Source organism: Micropterus dolomieu, linkage group LG08, assembly GCF_021292245.1.
Source record: "Micropterus dolomieu isolate WLL.071019.BEF.003 ecotype Adirondacks linkage group LG08, ASM2129224v1, whole genome shotgun sequence".
Taxonomy (NCBI): domain Eukaryota; kingdom Metazoa; phylum Chordata; class Actinopteri; order Centrarchiformes; family Centrarchidae; genus Micropterus; species Micropterus dolomieu.
In genome coordinates this window covers 17,748,656-17,775,480 of record NC_060157.1, presented here as the reverse complement: position 1 = coordinate 17,775,480, position 26,825 = coordinate 17,748,656, and the positions used below count along the sequence as shown (strand labels likewise).

Sequence of the window (26,825 nt, the reverse complement as noted above, 5' to 3'; positions counted from 1 at the left end):
TTACCCCACTACATTTAGCAGGCAAATATTGCACTCTTTACTCCACCACAACTACATTTATTTTATGTATTTAGTTAGGCCTAAAGGGCTAGTTACTTTGCAGATTACTGATACAAAATATAAATCAACCAATAAATTATGATATATTCTTATGGGTTAAGCAACCCAGCAGTATATAAAGTCAATTAAATTAGCACCACCTTTACTAGCTGCAGCATTAAAGTGATATATGAATTCATCACTAATTATATTCCAGTAATATAGCCTGATATAGCCTATATAATTCAAAAATTGAGCCATTCTACATGAGTACTTTCACTTTTGGTACTTTGTATATTTTGATCCACATTTATACTTTTGCTTAAGAGTTTGAATGCAAGACTTGGACTACTTGGACTACTACTATTTTCCCCCCATTGTCTTATTACTACCTTAACTTAAGTAAAATATCTGAATACTACTTTCACTGCTGACGTTATCCACTGCTGAATGAACTACGTCGTTGTACTCTGTAGATACGTTTCTAGCTATGATGGCAAACACCCTTCTAAGTGACTAAGTTATGCACACTCTAATAGTGCACAGGGCATAAACTGGTGTTAGATAATGACAATGTAATGTAATCTAACTAGTTTCATAACTAATTAGATTCATACAGTCCTAACTACTCAGCACATCTTTACTTAATTTTGCCTGAATGGACACAAAAGAACAACACACAAGTAGAGTAATACATCATTTGAACTTTATATCATTATATCATTTATATTTAGGAAGAAAGATTTACAAAATGTACAAGATGTCCTCAATCAGCCACAATCAAACAAGCAAACAGTGAGAGGACCAATTAAATTAGATCTCTCACCCCAAAATATCTTTTGTGTTTGTATGACAAACATTGGCGGCAGAGGAAGGGTGCATGTTGAGTGAGTGCTGGTGATTTCTGGGATTATGCTGGTTGGTTACATAATCTGATAGCAGGAAGTGCGTCTAAGACGTCTGAGAATCCCTTTTACATATTCTCCTGTGCAAAGCCCCCGTGGCACCTCCTAGTATTGGAAGATCAATACATTCTTCTTTACACCAAACTCATCTGTACAAGCCATCACATCAGTTCAGTCATTGATACAAAAACATTGTGGTAACATAATATTTACAGCAACAAAAATAAACAAAGGAACTCCAAAACCCAACATGCAATGGAGTGTTTCCATCAGTCCAGATGTGACACGATATAGTGATGCAGACACTAGTTTTTGTGAAATAATATAAAATGCCCTTGGACTGAAGTTGGCATATCTAAACCCGAGGTGTGCTAAATGTTTTCTGGAAGATCAATCAAATAGTAAGAGACAGAATGCATCCTATTGTGTGCAAGTGACACATTAAAATAGTGGTCTCATTCCAGTACTAATGCAGATGGTATGTTTGTGAAACAGTTACACAATTACCTTAATATATCAGATTTTACTAGGTATTATATACAGATTCCCTTTGTCTTAAACACAAACTGACATGTAGTCAATCAACACTAATGGTCCCTAAGTAATAACTGTTTGGATCTACAATATCCATCTTTCAGCTGCTGCTTGGTGATGGCCTGTTGATAACGTACGATTTAAGGAATAAACAGAAGTGAACTGTTTTTTTGGATATAATGAGCAAGTGCACAAATGATTTGTCCATAAGGGTAATAGTAACTCTACATGATCATTTATTTTTTTACTGGGACAATGTCTCTCAAGAGGTGTTGAGGTTTATGTGTTTACATGAGTTTACATGTGTGTGTTTGTATGTCCTAAAACATTGCATGAAGATCGATAACGAATCAAAAATGAGTTCGCTACTTCCCTCATTCATCCTTTTGAAAAACGATCCTCAGATTGCACAATTCCTTGTTCCACAATTTTCAAGGAAGTCCTGCCCTTGGAAGATAATATCTGTGCGTGTGTTTGTGTTTATGCGTGTGTGGTGTACTGTCTCTTTTTGTGTAAAACAGTTTTTTTTTGTCTGTGTGCACTGTGAACAAGCAGCCTGCTCAAGGGTTGATGCGGAAGGCCAACAGTTTGTCAGAGTGCAGATTGTTGAGGGTGCGCAGGTCTGGCAGGCGCAGGAGGAGTTTGGGGAAGAGGGCGGTGTCATCTGGGCGACGGCGAGTGATCAGTGACCGCAGGGCACGGATCAGACCCTCCTGTAGCTGCTCCACAGCCCGCATGTCCAAGATGCCAGAACGGTCTGAGGAGCACAGAGAATGTAAGTGTGAGTGGTTGACGGGTACAGTTATTACATAACTGATTCATTATCAAAGTGTCACTGCTCTGTAGCTTTTGTCACAGTTTTACCACTCATTAATGCAATAGTGTCCCTCCTTTACCTGCAGAGACCAGCACAACAGCCATAAAGAGGGCCATTTCATCAGGCTCTAGCCCCAGGGAGCCCAACTTCTCACTGAAGTCAAACATTGCATCCAGCAGAGGGCCCATGCCCAACGCATGCAGGGTGGACAGGGGGTATGTTTGGCCATTCAGGAAGGTCACTGTACGCTCCTCGGCATTGAACAAGGTGCAGAACCTCACCATCAAAACCTAAACACACACAAAACAGAGAAACACAATGATTAGATTGAGACAAATCCTTACACCAACAAAAATAAAGAAGTCACACCGATTTTACATTTATGAACAGCATGAATCATTTGAAATGTATGACATTACCTGGAAGGTGCCTGATTTGAGCAGCATGACCTGGTCTTGTTGGCTAAGCTCTTGAAAACCTGGGATGCCCTTGGCAAACTCTACCACCTCCCTGACAGCAGGAGTGAAACACTGAGAGAAGGATTCCCATATCTCCTGACTCGTGCGCTCTGCCCCTGATACAGGCCACGCATTTAGAGGACATGCCTTAGAGAAAGAAAAAAAAAAAGACATCATACATTGTTGGTCCGGCAAGATATATCACAAGAGTCTGGATCTAAGTAGTATGCTTCCTGCACTTACCAGCACTTTAGCTCCTGGAGCTAATTTCCACGGGCAGGAGGGCTGATTTTGGGTACTTCCTGCATTGTGAAAACTGTTGTGATTGTCAGAGCTACTCCTTTGAGGTGTTGTACTTGTTGAGTGATTGTTATTCTGATTAGCTGACACTAAGTAGGTATAGCGATTGTTGTCCACATTGTGGAATGTATGTGGGTTGTCGTTAGGGGCAACTGGGCATCGAGTGGCAGAAGCAACAGGGCAAGACTGGTAACTCTGGGCAGGGGCGGGGTGAGAGGAGGCTTGGGGAAAACTGGCATCCTGAGAAAAGGGAGATGTGTTGTTGTTGGTGGTGATAATGTTAGCCCTCTTGGCTGCTCTCTCCTGGCTGCTGCTTCTGCGGCTGGTGAAGATGTCGCGGTAGGCTCTGGAGATGGCCCCAATGGCCTCTTTCGAGTTGCCATCATCTGGGCTGGAGGAAGCGTCCCTCACTGAAGACGAGTCCATGTCCATGGCAGCTGACTCATTTAGGCTGTTCATGTAGCTCTGCATCTCATCCAGAAGTCGCTGCTTCTCTCTCTTAGGGATGCGGCCGAAACGCACAGCTAGGGAAGACACAAGCAGTGAGGACAGATCAGCAGCCGGTCATTGCGACAACATGGGCATTTCCACTGGACATGTTTTGTACTGCATTTTTTTCTAGACAAAAAATTATGTCAATCCCAGTGTTGTTTGTTTGTTTGTTGTTGTTGACAAATGAATTGCTTAAAAGATCATCAGAAGCTCAAGAATAGCATGATTTCAAGGAGAATCAAGTTGTGAGACGAAAACTTCCCTCTCCTCACCCATATCCCCCATCCCCCTTCCCACAGTAACCATCAGCTGGAGAGGCTATTTATAGACCCCCTGCTACCATCTGCCTCATCCTCTCCTCTATCCACCCGTCTCCTTCCTCTCCCGCTCCCTCCCTGCACTTGTAAGTAGGGCAGTGGGGCAACGTGAGTGTGATATCACCGGCACTGAGATCGTGAGAGGGAGAAGGATGAAGAGAGGTGGGCTTGAAGCACAGAAAAGAGTTGAGAAGACAGCAGTGAGAACATGAACATGAACATGAGCACAAATATTGTATAGCAGCAATAATTATAAAGATAGGTGATGTTATTCCCATATGTTAAACATAAGCTATTTGCCTAAAAACATAATGACACTGTGCTGGGTCAAGTGAGGTGATTTTCTAGGACCATTAATATGCTCGGTCAATATTGCTATGTTTACCAAATATACAGTAATCTGTTCATTGCCTGCAGGATTCCTTGATGAGGATGGGGCCAATAATGTGGCATGAGATGAATTCCTTTCATCGTGGTTAAAAAGAAGCCAATGCGGACTAGTGAGCTGTTGCTCTAAAAAGGATGCTCTGGTTAGAGGAAGAAAAGTGTGCCATCATGCCAACGGAATTAAATATTTGCCTATATTGCAGAGCCAAAGACACACAGCTGCCTGGTGTGAAATCAGGGTGTACTATTTATTGTGGGCTGCAGGCAGTTGCGTGCGGTTTTCCTGTTTTCGTAATGGTTGAAACAGAGCAAAAAGGGGTTTCTAGGTTGTGGCCCTCAACGCTTTCGAAAATCTCCTCCAAGAGGGTCGACCTGGCTCTTTGTTCTCTTATTGAGTCGTATTTTACCACCCTATTTTCTCTGTGCACCAGAAGTGTCAAGCACTTGCAGAAATAACACTAACCTTTTTACTAGATTAGGCAATGCTGTGTGGTGGAGGGCGGAGATAAGCAGAAACCATACTGAGAGGAAGAAGACAGGCAAACTACATCAAGTAGGTCATGATGTATGAGTACACTATAGGCTCAATCCTCTATTGTTTTTCTAGGTCAGCTCAGCTATTTTCTTAATCTGCGATGAAAGGTGATCAATCAATGTTCAGCTATCAGAGCTAAAACTAGGTGATGTGAGCATCACGCCTGATAAATTCTGTCACAACGACTGGCTGTTTTCTGCATCCCTTGCTTAATCGTTGCCCTGTCCCTCATTAATTGCAGTAAGATGTTCTATGGGTAATCAAGTTGACCCCGTTCCAATTTCCTAAAATAATTCCTGTGTTTGCTGCAGTTTTCCAGATGATAGATAGCTTAGGGGACTTCAAGGCTCCTTTTCTCATAAATCATTGTCTGAGGGGGAGATGTAAGAGAGCAGAGGGAACATGGTGGGTACATGGAGGGGGAGGGGCCATAGCGAACAAGAGCACAGAGGTAACGGCATTGTGGGAGGATGCTGCAAAGGGCAGGAGAAAGACACTTGGAAACTTAAGAGAGTTACAAGGCCAGATGGTAATCTTTGGCAGTGCAGTGACACAGTAGAAGGGCAAGGCAGGTGCACGTCTGCTGACAAAGTGAGTGACTGAGCTACTGGCACGATGACCTCAAAAGACTTTCCGCATTACATTTTTCACACAGACCCACATTTCAGTACTGCGGCTCTTTCGGCTGCCCATTTCCCTGCTGCTTTGGCTAATCAGAGCACTGTGGCATCCTGGCAGAACTGCACGAGGATGGGTCTCTCTCTCTCTCTCTCTCTCTCGTTAAAAATGTGTCAGGATGTCTCACCATCTCTTGACATGCCAACAGAGAGGCATTTCTTGAAGCGGCAGTGCTGGCACCGGTTGCGGTTCATGCGCATGATCAGACAGTTTTCGTTCTTCACACACATCTTGTAGTTGATGTTCTGCTGGATGCTGCGACGGAAAAAACCCTGAAACAAACAAACAAACAAAAAAAAACCCTGAAACTGGTGCACCATAAAGCAACACATCATTCCACACTGATGATCATTGACCTGATTTTTCTCATCAGGGACCTTACCTTGCAACCCTCACATGCATGCACGCCATAGTGGAAACCAGATGCGATGTCCCCGCAGACTTTGCAAAGCAGGACCATTCCACCTGTCTCTGAGGAAGGGTAAACAGACAGTTAGATAAGATGCAAAAAATTCGATCAAGGAAGAATTCTTTATGCATAATATCAACAATGTGGAAACACTAACTTGTGAAAGTTCCTGTGAACCCGCATGGCCTCTTTCCCGCGATGGGATGCGCATAGGTATGCTGTGGAGTGGCTGCTGCCGAGGGGCCACTGTAGACCTCGGGGAACTGGAACACCAGTTTGGAGGATGGGGTGTTGCACCCACCTGCCCTCTGTTTCAGCGCCCCAATCTCTGTGAACGTAACCTCCTCTGGAGATGAGGGCTGGGAGTGTGAAGACGGTGACTGTGTCTGGTACCCGCTGGAGGGGCTGCCGGGGCTGGGGCTGGCACTGCCAGATGAGCCTGCATACAGGATAACTCCACCTCCTGCACATAAGGGAATGAATCGGTGAGACCTCTGAGCTGAGAGTTAGTGATCAGCTGATTTTGAGTTCAAGCTCCTAATTAAAGCATACAATGTCATTTAGATATCGATAAGACATTTTTTGTACACCATACATGTAGCTGAATTAAACTGAAGTGGTAGCTATAAATTTAAGTTGGCCATCCATATTTCCTTACAAACCATTCAGCTACTCTACTACTTTGGATGTGATGTGATGTAATGTTGCACAACCTCTGGGTAGCAGAGAACAACTCTGAGAATGTGCAGCGTTGTTCCTTCATCCGGAGTGTAAAAGGCGTAATTGTGCGATCAAGCGGGTAAAGTGGGCGCTAAAAATACTGCTGGTAGCACAGCGACAAAGCAGGCAGAAGCCCTACCTTTTGTAAATAATTCCTGCATCGTGCTAATGTATTTTTACAGGCACCGTGTAAATAGCTGTGGTTGTTTTATCCCCCCCCCCCGGCTCTTCTAGTCATGCGTTGTGGATGAGCTGAGACACGGCCTCACGTGTCTGCTGCCTCCTCCGCTCCAATAATAGCCTCGCTCCCCTGGCACCGTGCCCAGCGCCAGCTAACAGCACGACACCTGACCGCTGCCTCACATGCATGGACTCCTGACACGGTTACTGGCCGAACCTAAATCCGCAGTCTCGTGTTGAACTGCACAGCGATCTTAAGTCAGATCTGTGTTTACAAACATACGCTGACTGGGAAGCTCCCCGGGCGTGAGATGGCACCAACTCTCAGCCACTGCCGTTCATGCGCCACCGCAGGAGTCAGAGAATGTGAGTCACGTTTTTGCAAAGGAAAAGCCTCAACTGTTGGCTGTGGACTGGACTGGATGTAGCCTAATAATATACTAACAACTCAGTGTACAGTAGAGTCCAGCAGAGAGACGTTCAGAATAACAAATTATGCAAATTAAGATATATCAAAACCAATCTAAACAAATGGGTCCAATTAAAAACTTAAGTTATGATTGGCTTGCACATGCAATGATACATTTACAATATTCAAAAAATTTTTCAACATCTAAAATTAACGCCATGGCGCAGTGTTTTAACCAACTGAGGCTTGTATGTGGAAATCCTGCACTAGCGCAGTAACTGAAGGCTTGTCCCTGTGTCGTGTGTTGCCCTTTGCTACACGCGGTTTGTTTTAGCTCAGATGTTTTGATAATCCCTCAACCGGCACGTGTTGGTGGTTGTTGACTCATGCCAGAGCCCTAGACAGACCCAGCAGATGCAGGCCCGAGCCTCACCTCTTCCTGAGGTTACATGCAGACAGTCGTGGCCCAACCCCCACCCCACCCAAACACATTGCATGTCCACCTGAAGACTCACATGTACAGTAGACCTGTGTTTATGAATGACCCCTAGAGCCACTCTGCAGCAAACACTATCAGCTAATCAGTTTTACTGTCTGCTTGAGAAGCCTAGATGGACAGATAGGCTACTATACAACCGTCACCTGCACGTGTCAATTGTTATAGTAAGGTTAATATAATTAAATAATAAACATCCACTGCTGTTTAGCACATTATACAGATTTTCTTCTTCTTACATTTTTTGTTATGATATAGCAGTATCACTACCTATGTTCAATGAAGGCATTAGTTGTCACTGGTTGAGGAAAAACATAGCATGATATTTTTGTTTTGAAATATCTGCAGGCTGCAAGCTTTTGGGATCACCTATCGATTGATTATGTGATAGGCTGCTTTACTGTTTTTATTCTTATTATTAGCAGCTTGTAATAGCAATAAACTTATAAACTGAACTGTTTGTGGATTTTAGATGTGGCCTATTAATTCATTTCAAATTGTATGAAACTCCTTCCTCACTGCCCATCTTACTCTGCCTCAACTAATTTAGCCTACCCGTGCAAGCACTAATCTGCCTGGGACAGTAGGCAGGTGGAGGAACGTGAGCAGTGAGCACTTTGCACACAAAAAAGCTCCACTCCTCTCTGTTTCTCTCTTGTCCTTTATCTCTTACTTTCACTCGGTTCACCTTATAGGCTAATGCAGGCCATGGACAGAAAGCCACAGTTCAGGCGACCACTAGTGTTCTTTTATCCTTGTGGTGTACAAAATGGCACATGGTTTGCTTCTTTAGAGCAATAGTTTAGTTACAATGTGTATTATGCTGTAACAGAAAAGTGTGGAGGCTATTATGCTTGTAGGCTATGGCCAATAAAAGGAATTATTGTGTGCTACCAGAGACAATTTAGAAAGGATTTTGGTGCTACTGAACAAGGCCAATCTGTGAGCACATCAGGCTGGTGAGAACTACTTGGCTGTTTGCAGTAGACTTCATTAATTCAGGCTTGTGTAAGTAGGTCAATATCACAGGAAGTTTACAATTGTGTCCCTGTGCCTCTAGCATCTCTACAGACTGGTGCTGCCTCACACACCAGCTCTAGCTCATGCAATTATCAGGAGGAGCCCTATTAGATTATCACAGTGGACAGCTTGAATGTAATAGCCTAAACACAAGGATAGCCCAGGAATCAATTTTATCTATCCAGTCTCGTTATTTTATGGTTCAATGTGGCTATAATCGCTGCACATCCTGTCAAACATGGGTTGAAAAACACCCGTTTTCAGGATCCTCTGTTTTAAACGCATCGGGTGAGAGGAGAGATGTTATGTTTCACAGCTGAGTCACGTTCCGGCTGAAACCCACTCTAAGCGGATGTGTGCCCTGAACTGATGAGTCGGGGACAGATGTTGCGGAGTCAAAATCGAGTGCGCTTCTACCACACGGCTTTCAGTACCAGCGAGAGGCGCATGAGGCGGGAAAACGTGACGAGAGAGAGAGAAAAAAAAGTTAATGCATGGAATCGCTGACCCACTGACCAAGGTCTCCCTCACCATCACCGCAGGCGGCATCAACACAGAAGCGTCCGTGAGAGCGGGGAAGCGGCATGGAGGCGGGAGGAGGGCCCGGGTATCTCACGCGTCGCACGCGGCTCTGCAAGGGAAGCCACGTGAGGAGGCTTTTGACAGAGCTTTCACTGGGAAGACATGAAGCCTGGCGCTCCAGCCAGAAGCCACAGCCTCTACAGTCCGCCAGGGGCTTATAATTAAAGAGCCAAATTAAATAGAGCAGCATGTTATGCGGCGGGGTGGTCTGACTGTGCGCCAGCAGCAGCACCGCCCGCACGTCACACAGGCGCTGCATTGGAAACAGGAGGATCTGTGTTGTACCAGTATGTGGCCAGATCCAAGTTTATATTGGAGGAAATGCATATGATAATAAAATTTCTCTATTATATAAAATCGCTACTCCTCTTGAATTATAGCATATGCCTATAGCCTATTTAATAGGCATATAGCCAAAAATTTTGTTGTTTTCTTAAAATCTCTTTTGGTAATAGCCTACCTAGTAGCCTACTTTAAAATATATTAGAAGAGGGGAGAGTGGGTTTAGTTGGGCCATAGGTCAGTTGTACCACTCAGTTCCTTCCATTCAGGGACTGACTGATGTTATTAAGTGTGTCCTGAAAAAGACATCGGTCTACTCCTATTTTTGTTTTGGGAAACAGTTTTTTTTATATTTTCAATGCCCATATAGCCTATTTTGGGGATAGGACTACTGTTTGACATGAAATATGTGTAATTTGATTAGATTGTAGTCTACTTAGCCTATTTTACTGGCCTTCAAACTCCTGTGGTTAGCTTATTAATAGCACATGTTTTATTATGGGTGACTGATAGTTTGAATGTTGGCAGAAATTGGCCCCCACTACTGCATTTTCTCTGAATGGTTTTGTCAGGTTAAATACGGAACCAAAGACGTTATGGTTTTCAGATGATGATGAAGAATAGGCCTGAGTTATGGGGTCTGGCTGTTTGAAAGTAGCTCAGAATAATCGGGAAAACCTCCACCAGGGGCGTGTCAGTGGAAGTATTAATGAGTGAGAGCATGCAGTGGGGAAAGTCAGTTGTTCAGGCCGTTTTTAACAAATGAGCATCACTTGACAGCTAAATGTTACAGTGCAACTGAACAAATTGATATTGGTGTCAAGAAAGATGAAATACTTAACTGACTCCCACATAGTAGCCTACAGTTGGCACTTCACAAGGTCAAGGATATCCAAGTTTGATGAAAAGATGGACTTACATCAAAATGCATGTTAAAGTATTTGCATAATTAATATGTAAAATTATCTAATATTTACTGATCCTTAAAATCCCTTAAAATGTGGGACTATCATGTAGCCGATGTTATATGACATGTAAGACACATTGTTAAATGAATGAATCATTGCAATAATCTTTCAGCTGAATTTTTCAGCTGAATTCTGCATTTACATGCAACCTCATCAACTCCACAACCTCATGATCTCTGTGGTTGAAATGGGGGTTCTGTGTCAACACACACACAATCTCTGCAGGACTTTATGAGCCATACAGCTCACCACTGCAGCCATATTTTTGCCAGGTTATTATGATGTTTACAAGCTTTGTGTAGATACTACACTGAACTCATAAGTGAAATGCTGTCATGTGCATTTCAGTAATGTTACTGAAACATCAAAAGGTCAGTGAACCCAGTTCAAGGTGGTCATTTACATTTACATCCAGGAGAGGAAGAATAGGCTAAATGACAAGACTTATGGACAATTGAAATATGAACCATCATTTAAATAGGAAATAAAAAATTATATAAACTTTACAATTTATAAATAAACCATAACAAATATTGAAATTGCCCTCACTCACACAAACACCAAACACCAACATAAAAGCCCAGCATGCAGTCTTCATCTTTATTGGCCAATACTACATCTCTTATGATTACTCATTTAACTGCCCTCCCTGTTCCGTGAAAAACACTGGCCCAATTTATCAACATAAATAGAAATCCATAACCCGGTGCGTGGGTTCAGTGTTGCCTTCAGATTAGAGCAACGTTGACTGAGCGCAGGGTGCGCCCATCACCTGTGCTGGAACGTGACCGTCGCTGTTGTAAATTGTTCACTGTCAATAGTAGAGGAAAGCAAAAAGCATGTGCACCTTTGGCTGACCTCGAAAACTCTGTCTAATACCACTTAGCGGAAGTCCTGTTATCAACTTTTTGCTGCAGGCACTTAAGCGATGGCCTTGATAATAGAAGCAAACACGCCGTTTACGCCAAAGTGTCTTTTGTTTTTTCCCCCGTGAGATGATAGAGGGCTAGTGTGCATTTGAAGTTCTGGCTCGTACAGATTATAATTACAGTGACAGCCAGTGTGCTGAAGCTCCACGTGAGTTTGTTTTCATGGAGAGAAACAGGAAGTGGTCAGCCTCACTACAACCGTATGGCGCGGTTCGCTCTCAGAAGCGCTGCAGTCCAAGCGCTGCGATTTGACATTTGAACACAGCGCCCCAAACTTTTGACACGTTTGCGTAAAGTTTGACTTTTGCATTGTACTTTTATTGAACTTAGAAACAAGTTGAAGTGAGTAAAGCCTGAAGCGAACTCGTGCATAAGCGTTGCCTAATTGTCACAATCACTTGGTAAACCAATAAAATTATTCAGTTCAGTCAAACACTTGCGTAGCCTATTTTAATATTTCGTGCACCTATTGAGGCGCCAGAGGAGAACTCACACATTAGATAGCACACATAATTGCCAATTATGCACATAGGCGAGTGTTTTAGTGTTTTACACAATCAGTCAAATAATAAATTACATCAGTGCTGCTTTGCCTTATATTAATCAAAGATGTATTACATTTAAATTAAAGTCATTTTATTTTAGGTTTGGGTAACACAGCTAAATAGTTGTCCCCTGGCAACAAAATGAATGAAAACGCTCGTCTTAGTAAGCATTGTAATAATAATGTAACGGTGGTTGTATGTCAAACATAATATTGAAGTTATTCTTACCAGGGCTGTTATCCATTTCTCTTGTTGATGTCGACGGCTGTAAACAGTCTTGAAGATAGACGTCCGTGAATGTGACTAGACCGGAGTAAAACTCTTTTGAAGACAGGTGAGAAAGTCAAAAAACAGATTTGGGTAAAACACCTTCTCCATGGAGCGCAAAAAGGGGACGCAGCGACAGAAATGTGTCCAGTGCATGCAAAGTTTTCCCAGTAAACTGTCAGCAGGTGTGTCTCTTAGTGCTCTGCTCTGGTCTGAAAGAGGTGAGTTAGACGAGCTGGTCTCAAAGATACCTGGATGCCTTCTGAGCTCTGGATACTGCGCCCCGGCTGGAGAGGATGTGATGTAGCACGAGCGGAGATTAGGCTAAATGATTCTTATGAATTCCAAGAAAGTAGAGTCAGCAGGTCCGTGAACGGGGTGTCAGGCAAAACATTCACACCCACTGATACGCACACCCACTGATACGCACACCCACTGATACAAACACCCACATCAAACACGTTTGCAGGTGAGTATAGGAAATGTGACCGCCTTTGCGTTCGCTCAACTTGTGTTGTGTCTTTTTTGCGTGGGATTTGGCTCACTCTTTGTATCTCGCGGAGTCCATTCTCTCCCTCTCTTTCCCCTATACGCTTTTGTGCATTCTCATTGGCGGGGATCTTGCGCTGAGGGGAGTTTGATGCGCTTATTCGGCCGTGGTATGTGTTCAGTAAAGCCACGCTACATGTGCGCTCTGCATGTGCCGGGGAGAGCGCTGCCCTACTGATACACATTTTATGCAAAATACGGAGCGCGTGGTGCAGAGGGATGGAGAGATTGGAGGATGAAGCACATGGACACTGGGCGTGGCTCACCGTGACTGCTTGTTCTCTGAGAAGTAGCGCCGCAAACGGATGGTAAACACTGAGACAAGTCAAACGTCGACGTGCTAAACAACAAACAAGTTTAAAGCTCATGTGCCAAAGGAAACTGTAGATGTGCAACTGGACCTGTGGCACGGCAGAAACATGCTGTTTAAGCGATCCGTATGCAAAAACTCAACTTTGGCTAACATCATTATTGCTGAAAATGTAAATCTTATAGGCTATTTAATTGTTTCTGCACGTGTGGCTATGTTCAACCACACTGTGCACTTGAGGGTGAGGTCAGTTTTCACAGTTTCTCATTTTATTTATCTTTAAAACGTGTTTGCGCAACAATAGGCTACAGTTCACAACATCCAGTCAGCAACAAACTGTATAGTTTACTGTTTGTCCTTTAACAGGTTGGAACAACTTTACACAGCTTGTGGAAAGCGCCCCACGGTGGCAATTGATAGCATTAACACAGTAGCGGAATTCTATGGTCCAATCCCAATCTCCACACTCACGGACTCGCGGATTTTTTGAGGCGCGTTCCCGGAAAAGCCGCAGGGACTGCTGTGAAAAGTTTTTTAGCCCCTAAATGCACACTTTCCGTTAAATCCGCATCTCTGCAGACTTTGCCTGAGGGAATAACCCACAGTTCATAGCGTTGTGACGTTAAACACGGGGTTACCAGAGGAATAATGTGGACATTAAACAAGGTAAAGAAAAGAAAACAAATAAGAAAGAAAAAAGAAGTTTACATTTAAGTGTATGATGCTGTTTTGATAAAAACGACTAAATTGATTATTTGAAAATTACCTCTCGTCCGCGCTGTAAGCTAGGGCCAGGGCCTGGAATATGCTCAGTCCCTTAAGTGCGTTAGCCTTAAAGAAAGTAAAAAAAACAAAAAACGTCAATCTGTGTCCTCAAGGTAAGGTTATCTATCTTATATGATGATTTAGTGATGTTGCAGACAAACAATTCGCTTTTGAAAATCAAATTTCATTCACTATATAATGACACACTAAAGTCTCAATGTCTAAGGTAATCAGAAATGGAAAAACAATGTTTTTTTAAATCCGGTTTTAAATTTTAAAAAATACATTTTTGTTCAAATAAATCTGATGTAGGCCTAATAGTTTTATTACGAAGATGTAACAGAAAGAGCAGGTTGTATTATTATATGAGCCTTTTTAAAATATATATTAAGGAACATCTTATCTTATTTGATCATTTTCATCTGTCCATCTAGTAATGAATTGCCTTAACTGGTTCGGTTATTTTCTTACGTAATTATTGAAGTTTGTTTGTGTTCCATCTCATCCTCTGACAGGACATACGCTGCGGTCCTCCTTCCCTGCCACTAGAGGGAGTCCCAGTGCCAGAAATCTTCACGCACTATAGCTCCCATCAACGCCCCTGAGCTGCCGGAGACACAGTGACGGATTGGCAACAACAAACGAAGGCAATCTGACAAATGACTGAAATGATCTCTGAAACGTAAGCCCGAATGGCGTGATCTTTCCAAGCTGCTGTGATGTAATGGAGGATTTCTCCGAAGACTGCCCCTGACTTTGTGTTTGGCGTCCTCCACAGAAAACTTCGGTGTGCGTGTGCTTGTCATCTATTATTCATGTTTCAAACTTCTGGGGGAATGTGCTCGCTTTCGAAGCCGATGCATGCACTACTCTAGGCGAAGAAGGTAGGACTGTGTGCTTTAATTGTGATTTATTGGATGTGTCTAAGAAGAAATGTGGCTCAAGCCGTGTCAATCCGGGTGTGTTTACTGTATGCGTGTAAGACTCAGGCGCTTCTCATGAAAACACGTTATGGCAGGGCACGAGATAATTACAGGCTGCTGAAACAGTTTGGGGACTGAGCAGAACAGAAGTGGCTGCCAACATACACACCTGCAAAGCGCTGCTTTGCCCGGGGCAGTCTTCATCATCATCATCATCGTCGTCTGTCTGTATGTATGTCACTCATCCCCTTACCGCCCCACTCCCTCGCACACCTTGCTGAATGTGTGCTTTATATCAATGATGGCAGTTAGGTGTGTGGCTGATGAGAGGCTTCAGTGTATTCCGGGCTGAACCTCCCGGTTTGTTTTAGATTAGCTTCCGGGATGGTTGGTTTAAGCTCAGGAAAGCACAGCAAATGAGCAAAGAATGCAGAGAATTTTCCAGTTCTAGACTCTGAGGAATTATCCTCATGATCATTTTTTTTTATTCATCTGTGCAGAAAAATAGCAAAAGCAGACCTGCTCAACATGCTAAATATATACCCTATACATATTTAACAACCCCACAAGCCAAAAAGCAAAAGCAAATGAAAACTAAGTTGTTTTTTTTTTCATGTTTCCTCCTCAGTATTTAGTGCCCAACTTTCTCACAAGGGCAGTTTTATGTGCAGGGAAGGAGGCATGGAAAAGAAGACCTTTCCTTTTGAGCTCACAGATTTGCAGTAATTACAGAATCACTTCCATATGTGGCTCTCTGGCTGCCTTCTCGCTGCCCCCACCACCCCTCTCCTCCCCAGTGTTCTCTCTCTTTCCCTTTGCCTCTCTTTCATTTGCATTCTCCCCTATTCCTCATTTTTCCTGCTTTTATTTTTTGGCTTCCCCTCATGCACTCAGAGCATTTTCTTTGTAAAACCACAGCTTAAACAAAGTTTATGATAATCAGAACATCCTGGCATTTTTGGCAAACGACTGCGCTTTTTTGGTGATTCAATTAGACCACGCATGCCAAAAAAAAAAGAGGGGAAAAAGAGTTTGTGTGCTTCAGCGAGAGAAAAGATACATGGACGGGAGAGGGGAAATGTTGAAGAATACGGAAAGATAAAAAGAGGCGAGTGAAAGAATGGGAGCTCAGTGAAGAATTCGAGAAGCAGGAATGGAGCGTGAAGGAGGGAGAGGTGGAACAGAAAATGAGGCAGAGAGAGGGAGGGCTGGAGTAATGCTTTTTGACAGAGGTGGGTTCAAGATGGGTTCATGGTGACATCATGGCTGATTTCTGAGGAAAGTATAGACAGGAGAGCCGTTCACCTTTCATTGGACACACATGTTCGGGAATAGGCAGGAGAGCGTTCATGTGCTGGCACACACGCTGGTAGCTGCGTCGACAGCCTGTGAATGCACCCCAAAATATGCACAAAAGGCGCGCACACACACACACACACATACACACACACTCCTTTTTATTTTCTCTTTCTCTCTCACTCCCCCACTTTTTCCCCTTAGTTTCTTCTGCAGTTAAAAAAGCTTTTGGCTCTCACTCTCTGCTCCAAGCTTTGTGCTCATTTGTTTTTGTTAGAGGAGTACATAGTGGTATATGCCCTTCGGTCCCTAACACATACATTTCTCCTTTGCCATGAGTAACTCATTTTTCCTGCAAGTAGTATTCCTCTGTGTATGTTTTTACTTCAAGGCGGTTGGACTCTAAATGAGTGCACTTTGCCAGGCTGGATGAATGAGCTCCTTCATTTCACAGGATGTGTGTTTAAGTCTGTAACCAAGAAAGTGCAAGCAAGTGTATATTTGTGTGTGTGTGTGTGTGTGTGTGTGTGTGTGTGTGTGTGTGTGTGTGCATGAATGTGTTTCTGCATGTGTGTGCGAAATGACTCTTTAGTGGGGTGTGTGTGTGTTCGCTCTGCGTCCCCTGACTGTCTCAGTGTGGCACCAGACTTCACATGACATCAATCTGAATGTGGGGAAATAGTGATCTCATTACAGGCATCTTGTTACTGATTAAAACCTGCCGCCACAGGCACCAGCTCCCTGCGCCCCTTCTCACCTCCCCACCACCAATCCCATCACCCCCCCCCCCTTTCCCTCTGCAATCCATCCCTCTCTCCATCTCACCCTCCAGTTTTCTCTCCCTCCCCCTTTCTATTTCACACCCCTTTCTCCCACATTCCCTGTACCATTGGCCCTCTCGCCTTCCATCCCCTCTTGCCTCTTCGTCTCTCCATCTCCCTTTAACCCCTCTAACCTCACTTTCTCCCTCTCTTGCGCCCTCAATCATCCCCTCTTTCCTCTTTCCTTTCTGCCTCTGCTGCTCCTCCTCTGCCAGCAAGCCCCAGGCCTCCACTCCATAGCTCTGTGAATGCAAATACATTGAATCTAAAGTGGAAACACACGACTGAATACGACTGAGTTTCCATGAATATTTCATATCTTCATAAACACACTCAGAGACGCTGCAAAGCTACATGCTGAACAACGCCTGTATTTGCAGGATGACTTCCTGTGAGGAATATCCTCTCTGCGTTCGACTTTTTGTCAGAGCACACTGTGTTAGGATTGATGTCCGGGCAGTGCGTTATGATGTCACAGACTGAAGTTAATGATACAAGAACGGAGAGGGCCATAGGCCATGTTTCCAGTGGTGCCCTGAGAGAGAGATAGCACCCTGATCTATCTTCATTATCCCCCACTCTGCAGCCTCCCAGACACAATGATCATAAATCTCTGCCTGGAGCACACTTCACTGACACTGAAACACAAACACTAGTAACCTCTGACCTTCTCGCTGCTACTGCCTACGCATGCTCATCCATGCACACAGACACAAGCGCGCACACACACACATATTCACAAGTGCCGCCGTGCGTGCTGCAAGAGCATGCACACATACGCTAAACACACCCCCTGCTCAAGCTCACTGTCATAATTTAATAAAGGAGCACAGCATGCCCTGTGCACTGACATACACACGGCTATCATCATACACTTGACTGCGCATTCTGACACAAATGCATGGTTTTGGTCAGCCTGATAACAACACAGACTTGAAATTCACACTTCACAGTTCACATCACTCTGGTGGCTAATAAAGAGTCAGTTTTTGCAGCATCCTATGGCTGTATTTACCTTCTTGTTTCATTTTACACAATTGCTGATTTAGTCCTGCTATGTAAACAGTTATGGGATTTCTATTAGCCTCACTGGCCTCAAGAGCAACACATAAATCAAACGTAAACGAGATAAGGATCGGCTGAAGTGCTTTTTGCAGTATGGCTTAGATCTGTGCTTCCTGAATATAAGGTTTCTGCAAAAAAAACAAAACAGGCAACAGCGCCTCTCACTGCTTATCCGTTCATTCCCCTGATTATGTACAAGCAAATCCACATTTTGAAAAAATTGTATGAAAAAACATTTCAGTAGGCTTGTGTAGACCATATGTGGCTGTAAAAATCGGAAGCACAGAGCAATAACGAGAGCTAGGTTGGCAGGGCTTGACTTTATCCTGGAGAAATATTGGGGTCAGTGTATTTGGGGATAAGATCTCTGCCTATATCAGGCCAGTTACGGTGATTTAAAAACAAAATAAGCAGCAGTTGTAGCAGATTTTAAATGTACAGGTATCTGTGAAGACAAAAGAAAATTTCCACATGCTGAATTGGTTGGCAGTTCTGCTTCAGACTGTGATATGTGGGAGACTGTGAAGTGATGCATGGTCAATATGCCTGAAGGGCATCTTTTAGAAGTTTCGGAATAAGTAGTGCATGTTTAATTTGGGTATTTTGAAAATGCTTGCTACACTTAACTTGGCTTAGACAATAATTAGATTAGAAGTTTCTTATTTCAGTGTTAAGGAAGCGCTCGTGTATTTCCATTGACTTTGTTTTTTTCTTCAGAAAGTGTAGTTGATCTGTGCTCCGCTGCAGGGGTAAAAGTGCCCGTTGAGGTGCCAGTTGAGGTGTGCCTCCTCCTCCCAGTTCTGAGGTTTGAGGTGCTCCTCATAACCAAAACAACTTGAGAAGCATTACATTCAGAAAAACAGGGCACACACCCAGAACCACAAACACATAAACACAGATCTGAAACATATGATCTCATATGGAGAGAGGGGCACGTTTAGGGGCACACCCAAATCTGTCTCTGCTGCCACTGCACAGCTCTGCCATCTCACATGGGACTTCCTGTAGCTGATGTGCCACTACTAGTTTCATTTTAGGAACTGAAATTATTTAGGTACAGAAATACAATAAAAAGACTTCAGACAATAATCTTGACTTAAAAATAATAACTGCAGAATGTTTGGCAGGATGTCGACAGATGTTGTGTGTCCTACAAAATGTTTGATTCCAGCTTTGAATTCTGGTTTTCATTTATCCTCCATGAGAATGTTTTAGATATTCTGTCAGGGTTTTTTGTGTGTCCAATACTTCCTTAAATTAGTTTCACAAGGCTCCTCATACTTGCTTTCTTCTTTAATATAAAGTCCTATAAGTAGTAGTAGCATCAGCAGTTGTAATAATAGTAGTGATTTATTATCACTGCTCTGGGAAGATTGTCACAGAAACCTTGTAAGTAATAAAACACAGTGCCAAACACAAATATGATTTTCAAATAACAGCACAAACAGTACGTCCCTGTACTGAGCAGTCAGGTAGGGCAAAATTCATTATGTTTAATCTGTAAATTAATCAAAACAGGAAAATAAAGACTAGGTTTGACTTCTTAGACTTTATTGGAAGAATAAACATATTGGCCTGCCATTAAAAGAGCATCTGTGTTTAATCAAAACATTATAATCTGTGTTGTTCAGGATACTCAAACATCCTCTCCTATTAAACTGTGAATTTATTGATTAAACATGAATGAGCTGAGATCACAACATGGCTCTGCATTTCCACATGCACAAACAGTTTGTAGGTAAACCGACCCTCGAGCCAAGACGATGAAGGAGAGAAAAAGAATTCACCCGAGAGACAAAGAAGGGAGAGAGAATTAAAAACAGAAACTTAAGCTCCCTGGGCCTTTTTCTTCCCTCCAGGCATTTTGTGGCTTGTGAAAAAATGTGCTGTATATTTGAAGTGTTGGGTCACGTGACAAAGGAAGGCTTTATGAATCAGAGAGTATAATTATTTCTTAGTGAGGGAGAGAGTGAGTCTGTGTCCCTGTGTTTGGGCAGTGAAAGAGTGATTTTAAGAGGTAGAGAGAGGAGGTGGAGGAGGAGAGAGTGGAAGAGGGGGAGTGGGAGTGGGAGAGGGAGAGAGGCTCACTGCTACTCTGTCTTTGCTGTCAGAAGGACTCTGATGAACATACACACATCTTTTCTCCTTTTCCCTGGCTAGCTCCGCTCATCAGACCGTTCCGTCAACGGCTCCATCTGTCCGTCTACCTCGTCAACACCAGAGCTGGTGAGTGATTTATACTTAAAAAGTTTTAAATCCATAACTTAAGTCATTGTTTGTCTTCCTTTTTCTCATTCCCTCTCAGAGAGACAGACAGAGCGAGAGACTGCATTTTTTGGGGACTGGGTCGTCAGTTTTAATTGAAGACAGAGACCGAGTGTGCAAAACAGTTGAGAGGCTTTGAGACAATTAATCATTGTTTTGACGATATCTGACCAGATTTTCATGTGTAAACACTAAAGCGTCCTAATGCGCATGTTTTGTTTGCGTGCTGTGTTTTTGTATGTTTGTTCCTCTCTGCTTTGTTAATGTGACACTGACACTGAGTTTATATGAAAACATACTTGAGCATGTGTGTGTGCCTGCATGTGTGCCTGTGTGCACATGTGCCTATTAGTGAGTGTTTCAAGTGTTACCCAGTGCCTGTGGAGCTCTTTATTATTAGCATGTGTGTGTGTGTGTGCGTGTGTGTGTGTGTGTGTGTGTACATGCTTGCATGTGTTTGATGTGTATGAATGTGAATTCACCAGAGGAGTCACCAGTCCTTGACCTGTTTTTTTGTTAATAAGCAACATATGAACACTTGGAAAAGAGAAGCATTGTTTTCCACCTTTTAAACATCAGCAGAGGTTAATTCCTGTGGAGTGAGGTGTGTCTGAAACTCTGGTCTTAGTTTACGTGGAAGTTCAGTCATTGTGTTCCCATAGTTAGCAGCATGTCAGTAACGATTATTTATTGATGCTGGCATATGTGCTAGGTTAACAGGTTCCACTTGTTACAGCCATGTGTGACACAGTGCATTTAGTGCGCTGTGATTTGGATATCAGATGAAGATCCAGAGACCTGATGTCAGAGTGTAGCTTTCCACATTGCTATGGTTTATTGCTCCAGCAGTGACTGGTCAGTAGGTAAACCGTTGCAGCTGGACTGCCTTGGCTTTGCACCTGCTGTCCACTGCTTATCCCCTGGTGGACCTGACATAAGTGTGAGTGTGACAGTTTGATTGAAGTGAATTGAAAAAACACCCACACGGTCGTGCGCGGGATGCCTGCTCGAAGGCCAGTGATATTAGTGTCGCCCTGCGCAGTAATCTGGTCTATCAGTTTAACTCTGGCTCGGTGACATCTGGAGTGGAAGAAACGGAGCTCATCTCTGAGGCAGAGCAATATCACAGCGCTGTCCTCCTCCAGTGCGCCACCCATGGGTCTTTTTTCAAGGCTAGACAGTCCACACAGAGCAGCTTTACCTTCATGGCATTTCGTTTTCAGTGGCAATTTTGAATCAATTATTTGTGCTTGGTGCTATATGCTCCAGTTGGCTATGTGACATTACTCATGATCCCTGTACTTGTGGTCATGAGAATGTCAGCTTTGTCAGCCTCACCAAAAGCATTCTCCCATTTTTGTTGTTGTAAATATTTTAAGCAACAGCCTTAAAATTCTTTAGACAATACTCACACACGTCTATCAGTACAGATCACTAATAATATACTGGTAAAATGCCCTATGTGTTCATGGAAATAACTGTTTTTGAACAAAAAACATGCTCATGAAGCAGTGTGATTAGTGGTTGTTTTTCAGTGAAATGTGCCTTTAAATTTAGACATGTCTGTATGGATCAAAAAGTTAGAAGTCATCAAAAAATGATAAAAAATAGGAGAAACACTGATAATTACTATTTCATTTGTTAAAATCGTTCTTCCAGTAATACCATCGAAGTTGTAAAAAGTCAAAAACCAACAAGTACACATTTTTGTACAGTGATTGTTGAAAATTGTAAGCCTGGTGCGTTATGCAATAATACTTTTCAGGTGTGTATAAATCTGAGGTTTTGTGGGAACCAGTGAAACAACATAACCTGTTAAAGCCAAATCTGCAAACAGTCCTTCTTTGTGACATGACTTTGAGCAGTAAATCTGGGAGTTGTTGATACCTGTCTGTTTCTGGAATTTCTATAGCAATTAAGCCCAAGTGGCAGGGAGGGGTTAGACAGGTGGTTTTAGGGGAATCGAGGGGCTCTCCGCTACCACACTATAATTAACAAGGAAACTATCTGCACACCATTTCCTATGTCTATTTTTGCAGGTGTGCCGCTCTGATTGTGAGGATTTACATTTTCAGCCTGCCTGCAAGCACTCATTAAAAGATCTTTTGGCACAAAGTTAAACTTGTGTGAATGTGTGTTGTTTTGCATGCTGTGCTTGCACGTGTGTGTTTGGGCCTGCCTGTGTCTGAATGTTACTTTGACTCCCGAGGGTAAAAGCGGCAGTGGTGAAACCCATCCATTATGCATCTCTTTATACAGAGAAAGGATTGTTTTCTCCTCGAATTGAGGAAGGGAAACACCTCCATTGTGAATCCTCTCTCAGTAATCACAAAACAAGAACTATTAGTAGCACTGACTTTACCTTTCAAGTCTAGAAGAGTAGCCAACACACTGTTGCCACTTTGAACTGTATTCTCTTGCTTTAGTTCCTGTCTCTCGGACTCATTGTTTATTTCTCAAACTTTCTTACCATCATCTCTCTTTGCCTTTACTTGTTGTGTTTTCTTGTTTTGTTGGACTCGCTGCTGGAGTCTCCATGTTGAGTACTCCAAAGAGCTCTACCACATCATGGAAAGAGCAAGCTGTCAGGATGACTTCATCATGTCACAAAGTGTTTTATGTCTCACTGTGAGTTCTCACTCTTTCCATGCTTCTCTCTGCCACAGCAAGTCAATGCAGCCTGTTTTGTGACATTACGTTTAAACAAAGAAAAGAAAGAGATGATGAAAAAAAGATTTAGGAATGGATGTTTGATGATTTATAGACCCTAAAACAAGGGTTACATAATGACACTCCCCTGTGGCACTCATGAAAAACAATACCTGTTTAAGTGACAAATGATTACACAGAGGTGCTACTTTGCATTGTTGCTGTAAGCAAATACGTATTTATGTGATGCCAAGAGCAGGGAGATGTCAAACAAGTTTGAGGCGTTGGAATGCAGGTCTGTTTGGAGACACAAGACTGTCTGTCACTAGGTGTCTCTCTCAGAGCCATTAGCCAGCCACTTGTTGAAAGACTGGGAGCTGTCAGCTTTGCATCAGATAATAGTGTTGAGGGTAGTGTTTTCACAGCCAAATTACTGCTGACGCCAGCACCAAGATCAGATAACGCTCTCATGATCCTGTTTCAATATGAACATTTTCATTTGTCTGTGACAGTTCTGTCCACAAACAGTTGCTGATTGCTGCGTGTGGGCATGTTAAGCAGTGATAATGACACAAAATTTTCATCTTGCTCCAAGCAATTGGAAAAGCCAGTCTGTCAACTCAGTTAGGACACATGGACTGTGAAATCACTGTTTAACTGCTGTGGTAGTATGACTTCACCCATGACCCAAAACTTAAAACTTAAACGGTCTCTGCTTCAAGTTGCTTCCTTTACAAAGTCACTGAACATAAATCACTTCATGATGTTGACAATTGGAGGACAGTGCCTGGAAGACGTGCAGTTTTCTGTCAAAAAATTAACAGGAGTAGGCAAGTCAGAGGTGGAAAAAGAGCGAGAGGACTCCGATTCTGCCAAGCTTTCCCTGCCAGGAATACACGGTACAGTTCATTTATCTTGAGGCTGTGAATTTACAATTCAGTCCTTCCAGTAAATGTTTTGACTTGCTGCTCTGCCTGGACTGATTGACACGCTGAAAATGTCAGAAAATGGCATATTGTGGCCTTTCAGGAAACCCAAAGAAAAAATGTGTGAACTCAGTCAATCTCAGAAAAGGGAAACAAAGAGTCAGAGTGGGGAGAGTTGTGAAAACTTCAAAGGCAAACATACAATTTTAACTCAATATAATCTCAAACAGTAATTTAACATTTTGCCGCATTTCCCTTACTGCAATAAGAAACACTTCCATTTAAAACACTAAGGGCGGCCATGGCACCCAGAATCCTGCTCATATACGCCGAATAATCACCTGTGGTTTCTTGTGCTGACTAAAAAAAACCCACTGCCTTTCTTGGTTGTGTGGTGCAGAGCTTCCTGCGATGCCGTGATTTATTTGTTATGTTTCTTTGCTATTCTTATTGCCTGAGGGGCCTCACTCCGTCACAACGGTTAAGGCGCAATTGTTGTTTTGCTCACAGAGGACTTGATACCCTTTGTTTGACAGACATTCAATCTGTGGGAACTGTTCTCCCCCTCTCCCTCTCTCTGACTGTCTTTTTTACTCTTTTACGCGATTCTCCGTTCTGCTCGGTCTTTCTGTTGAAACCTCTTCAGCAAACAAGAGAATCTCATTCTCTCTAAGCGTGCCTCAGCTTGTGGCGCTGTCTCCAAATTGCCGGCTTGATTGATTTCATTTAATTTACTATACAGCGTTTTGTCTCGATTAAAATCAATAGATTATCTCCAGTGTAACCAATGAGTCCACTTTAACATGATGAACTGCCGTGAGGTCTGACACTCCACTATTTACAGAAACAACCAAAGTAAATTTAAACTGCTACAGTGCACCTCTTAGGGAATGATGGAAAGTCCCAGCAGCAGCCGTGAACCCACCCATAGCTGGCCCTGGTGCTCCTCGCCTGCCTGGCCGCCTGCTGCCTTCTGTGTGCCCCCCAGGCTCAGGGGAAGTGGGGAGGCCCATGCCCATTTGGCCCTGGCTAACAGGGGATGAGGTCACTCCAAATTCCCCTTATCCCCTTATAGCCCCAGACGGGCTGGCGAAGTGAGTCTACCACAGGACCCAACATAAAACATAAATGGCTCTGTAAAAAGCTGCTGGGCTGATGTGACTCATTAAAAAACACTGGCGCCAACTCTTTTATTAATTCATTATTGTGTTTGGGGAGAGTAAAGTTACTGGGCTCTATTTTAAAAGGCTGTGTCTCTCTCTGTATTCTTTAGTTCTTTCTTATTTTTTTCCTAGTTTCTTATATTGTTTCATCACTTATGTGCGAATGTACAGTGACACTGCGGCTAATGGTGCTTAGGTAGGATAGTCCACTTGGGTTGGGTGGCTTGAAACTCATTTAAAACTTAATTTTTGGATTAATATACTGTTTTTTTCCTCCTTTGGGAGCACAAAAGTCACATGCATACAGTCTTACATTCTACTATTATCCTTCTTTTTCTCACACATCTTCCTTTTTCTCTTTGTCCTTCTCTCTTCTCGCAGCACTTGCAGACAGATTGTGCTGCCTTTATGGAGCCTGGTTTGAGGTCATGAGGCAGATACCCTAACGGGCTAAACGCTGGCCAAGTACATACTCGTAACACACGCATACACACACACACACACGCGCACACACGTGCACACATTATGAGCTCGTGCATTGCTGGCAATTTTGTTTTTCCAGTCTGTATCTATTCTCCCATTAGGCCCACTGTGAAATCTTAAGTGATGTTTTTGTGTTTTAGCCACACAGTGGAACCGCTGCACAGGGTCATGGTACAAGTTGTATAAGCAGTGGAGGGATGGAGATGGGTTTGGGGAGGTGGGGAAGAAATTTTGGTGTAAGGACATGATTATAGAGAGGCGATGTGGGGTGGGGCCAGAAAAGGGAAAAGATTAAAGGTAACGAAAGAAAGCAAAACATACCGAGAGAAAGGTAGAATGAAAAAGAAAGATGGCAGTATGGCTGCGTTGGCAGGATGGGGGTGGGTGCCTATCGGCGGCTGCTCCTTCCTGAAACGTGGCCACCCGAGCCTGCCTGGGCCCTGGAAGCACATGTGGAACAGTTTACTGTAATGGAACTCTAAATTAGTGGTGGTTTGAAGCTGCCTGCAGCAGTAGGGTGTAATTAACTGGCTCTGTTGAAAGAGAAAGAGCCAGAAAGAGAGGCAGGGAGGGAGCCAGAGCCCTGGAAAAGGCAAGGGGTGAGAGGTGTGTGTGTGTGTGTGTGTTTGCGTGTGTCAGTGGGTGCTCTCACACATGTGTAGAGTTTTTTTTAAGTGCTTGATTGCATGTGTATGTGTTTCAGACTGTGTGGTGCATATGTGTGCGTCTTGGAAAGCATTTTTTCCTGGGCACGGCGCCACCTCTTAGTGCCCCCCAGTGCTCAGACCCTGTCACTGTTCCTCTGCGCGTCTTCGCTCAGTTCAGCAGTTCACCGGTTCAGCCTTAGACCCCCCACCCCCTCATTTCTTTGTTTATACCGAATTCATTACCAAGATTTTTTTCCCCGTCTTTTCTCCCGGATTCACAAGCCACAGCAGTTCCAAAGCCACATTTAAAAAAACAAGCTGATCACACCACCCACTCATGAAATCACGCTAGGGAAGCGAAAGGCAAAAAAACAAAAACATGAAAAAGAAAATGGGAGGCTTTACTAGGATTTTTTTCCCTCTTGTATTAACAGTCAACAGTGGGGCATAACTGCAGCCTTGTCCACACTTGAGCCTGACTTGTCTGTGTGCCTACTGTGTGGAGTCAAAGTGACGAGCGGGCTGCAGGAGGTTAAAGCCAAAATGACTCTGTGGGATGGGAGCCTGACCTCAAGAGAAGATAGTTGGAACTGACAGCAGCAGTTAGCAATCAGTGGATCTCATTTTCCCTACCCTCTACCCCCACCGACCCCCTCCCACCCCCATGCTCTGGACCCCGTGTCTGGGCCTCTGG

The 26,825-nt window shown here is 43.4% G+C and overlaps 2 protein-coding genes across 14 annotated transcripts in view; one reads left to right on the top strand and one right to left on the bottom strand.

Moving 5' to 3' along the window:
• Positions 1–723: 723 nt before the first annotated feature.
• nr1d4a (nuclear receptor subfamily 1, group D, member 4a) lies at positions 724–15,031 on the bottom strand. Of its 4 annotated transcripts, XM_046055228.1 has the most exons (10): positions 14,365–14,575; positions 13,895–13,959; positions 12,231–12,323; positions 6,029–6,334; positions 5,845–5,933; positions 5,590–5,734; positions 2,997–3,577; positions 2,715–2,900; positions 2,375–2,585; positions 724–2,235 (listed from the first exon to the last, which is right to left on the bottom strand). In XM_046055228.1, exons 3-10 carry the CDS (start codon positions 12,244–12,246, stop codon positions 2,039–2,041), a joined length of 1,731 nt encoding a protein of 576 aa, XP_045911184.1. In that variant the 5' UTR covers positions 12,247–12,323; positions 13,895–13,959; positions 14,365–14,575; the 3' UTR covers positions 724–2,038. The 4 variants fall into 4 exon arrangements, with proteins under 4 accessions (XP_045911184.1, XP_045911187.1, XP_045911183.1 ...); XM_046055231.1 differs by lacking the exons at positions 13,895–13,959; positions 14,365–14,575 and adding an exon at positions 14,986–15,031; XM_046055227.1 differs by lacking the exons at positions 13,895–13,959; positions 14,365–14,575 and adding an exon at positions 12,521–12,980.
• rarga (retinoic acid receptor gamma a) overlaps positions 2,051–26,825 on the top strand; it is a 54,737-nt gene continuing 29,962 nt past the window's right edge. For 2 of the 10 annotated variants that reach the window (XM_046055245.1, XM_046055238.1), the window contains exons 1-4: positions 2,051–2,253; positions 2,381–2,562; positions 14,409–14,575; positions 14,672–14,777. The gene's annotated coding sequence lies outside the window, so the exon portion shown is untranslated. Of the gene's footprint in view, positions 2,254–2,380; positions 2,563–7,057; positions 7,138–13,147; positions 13,256–14,408; positions 14,778–14,952; positions 15,045–20,158; positions 20,225–26,825 lie in introns of those variants that run through there. The other 8 variants (XM_046055234.1, XM_046055237.1, XM_046055243.1 and 5 more) reach the window with 8 other exon arrangements.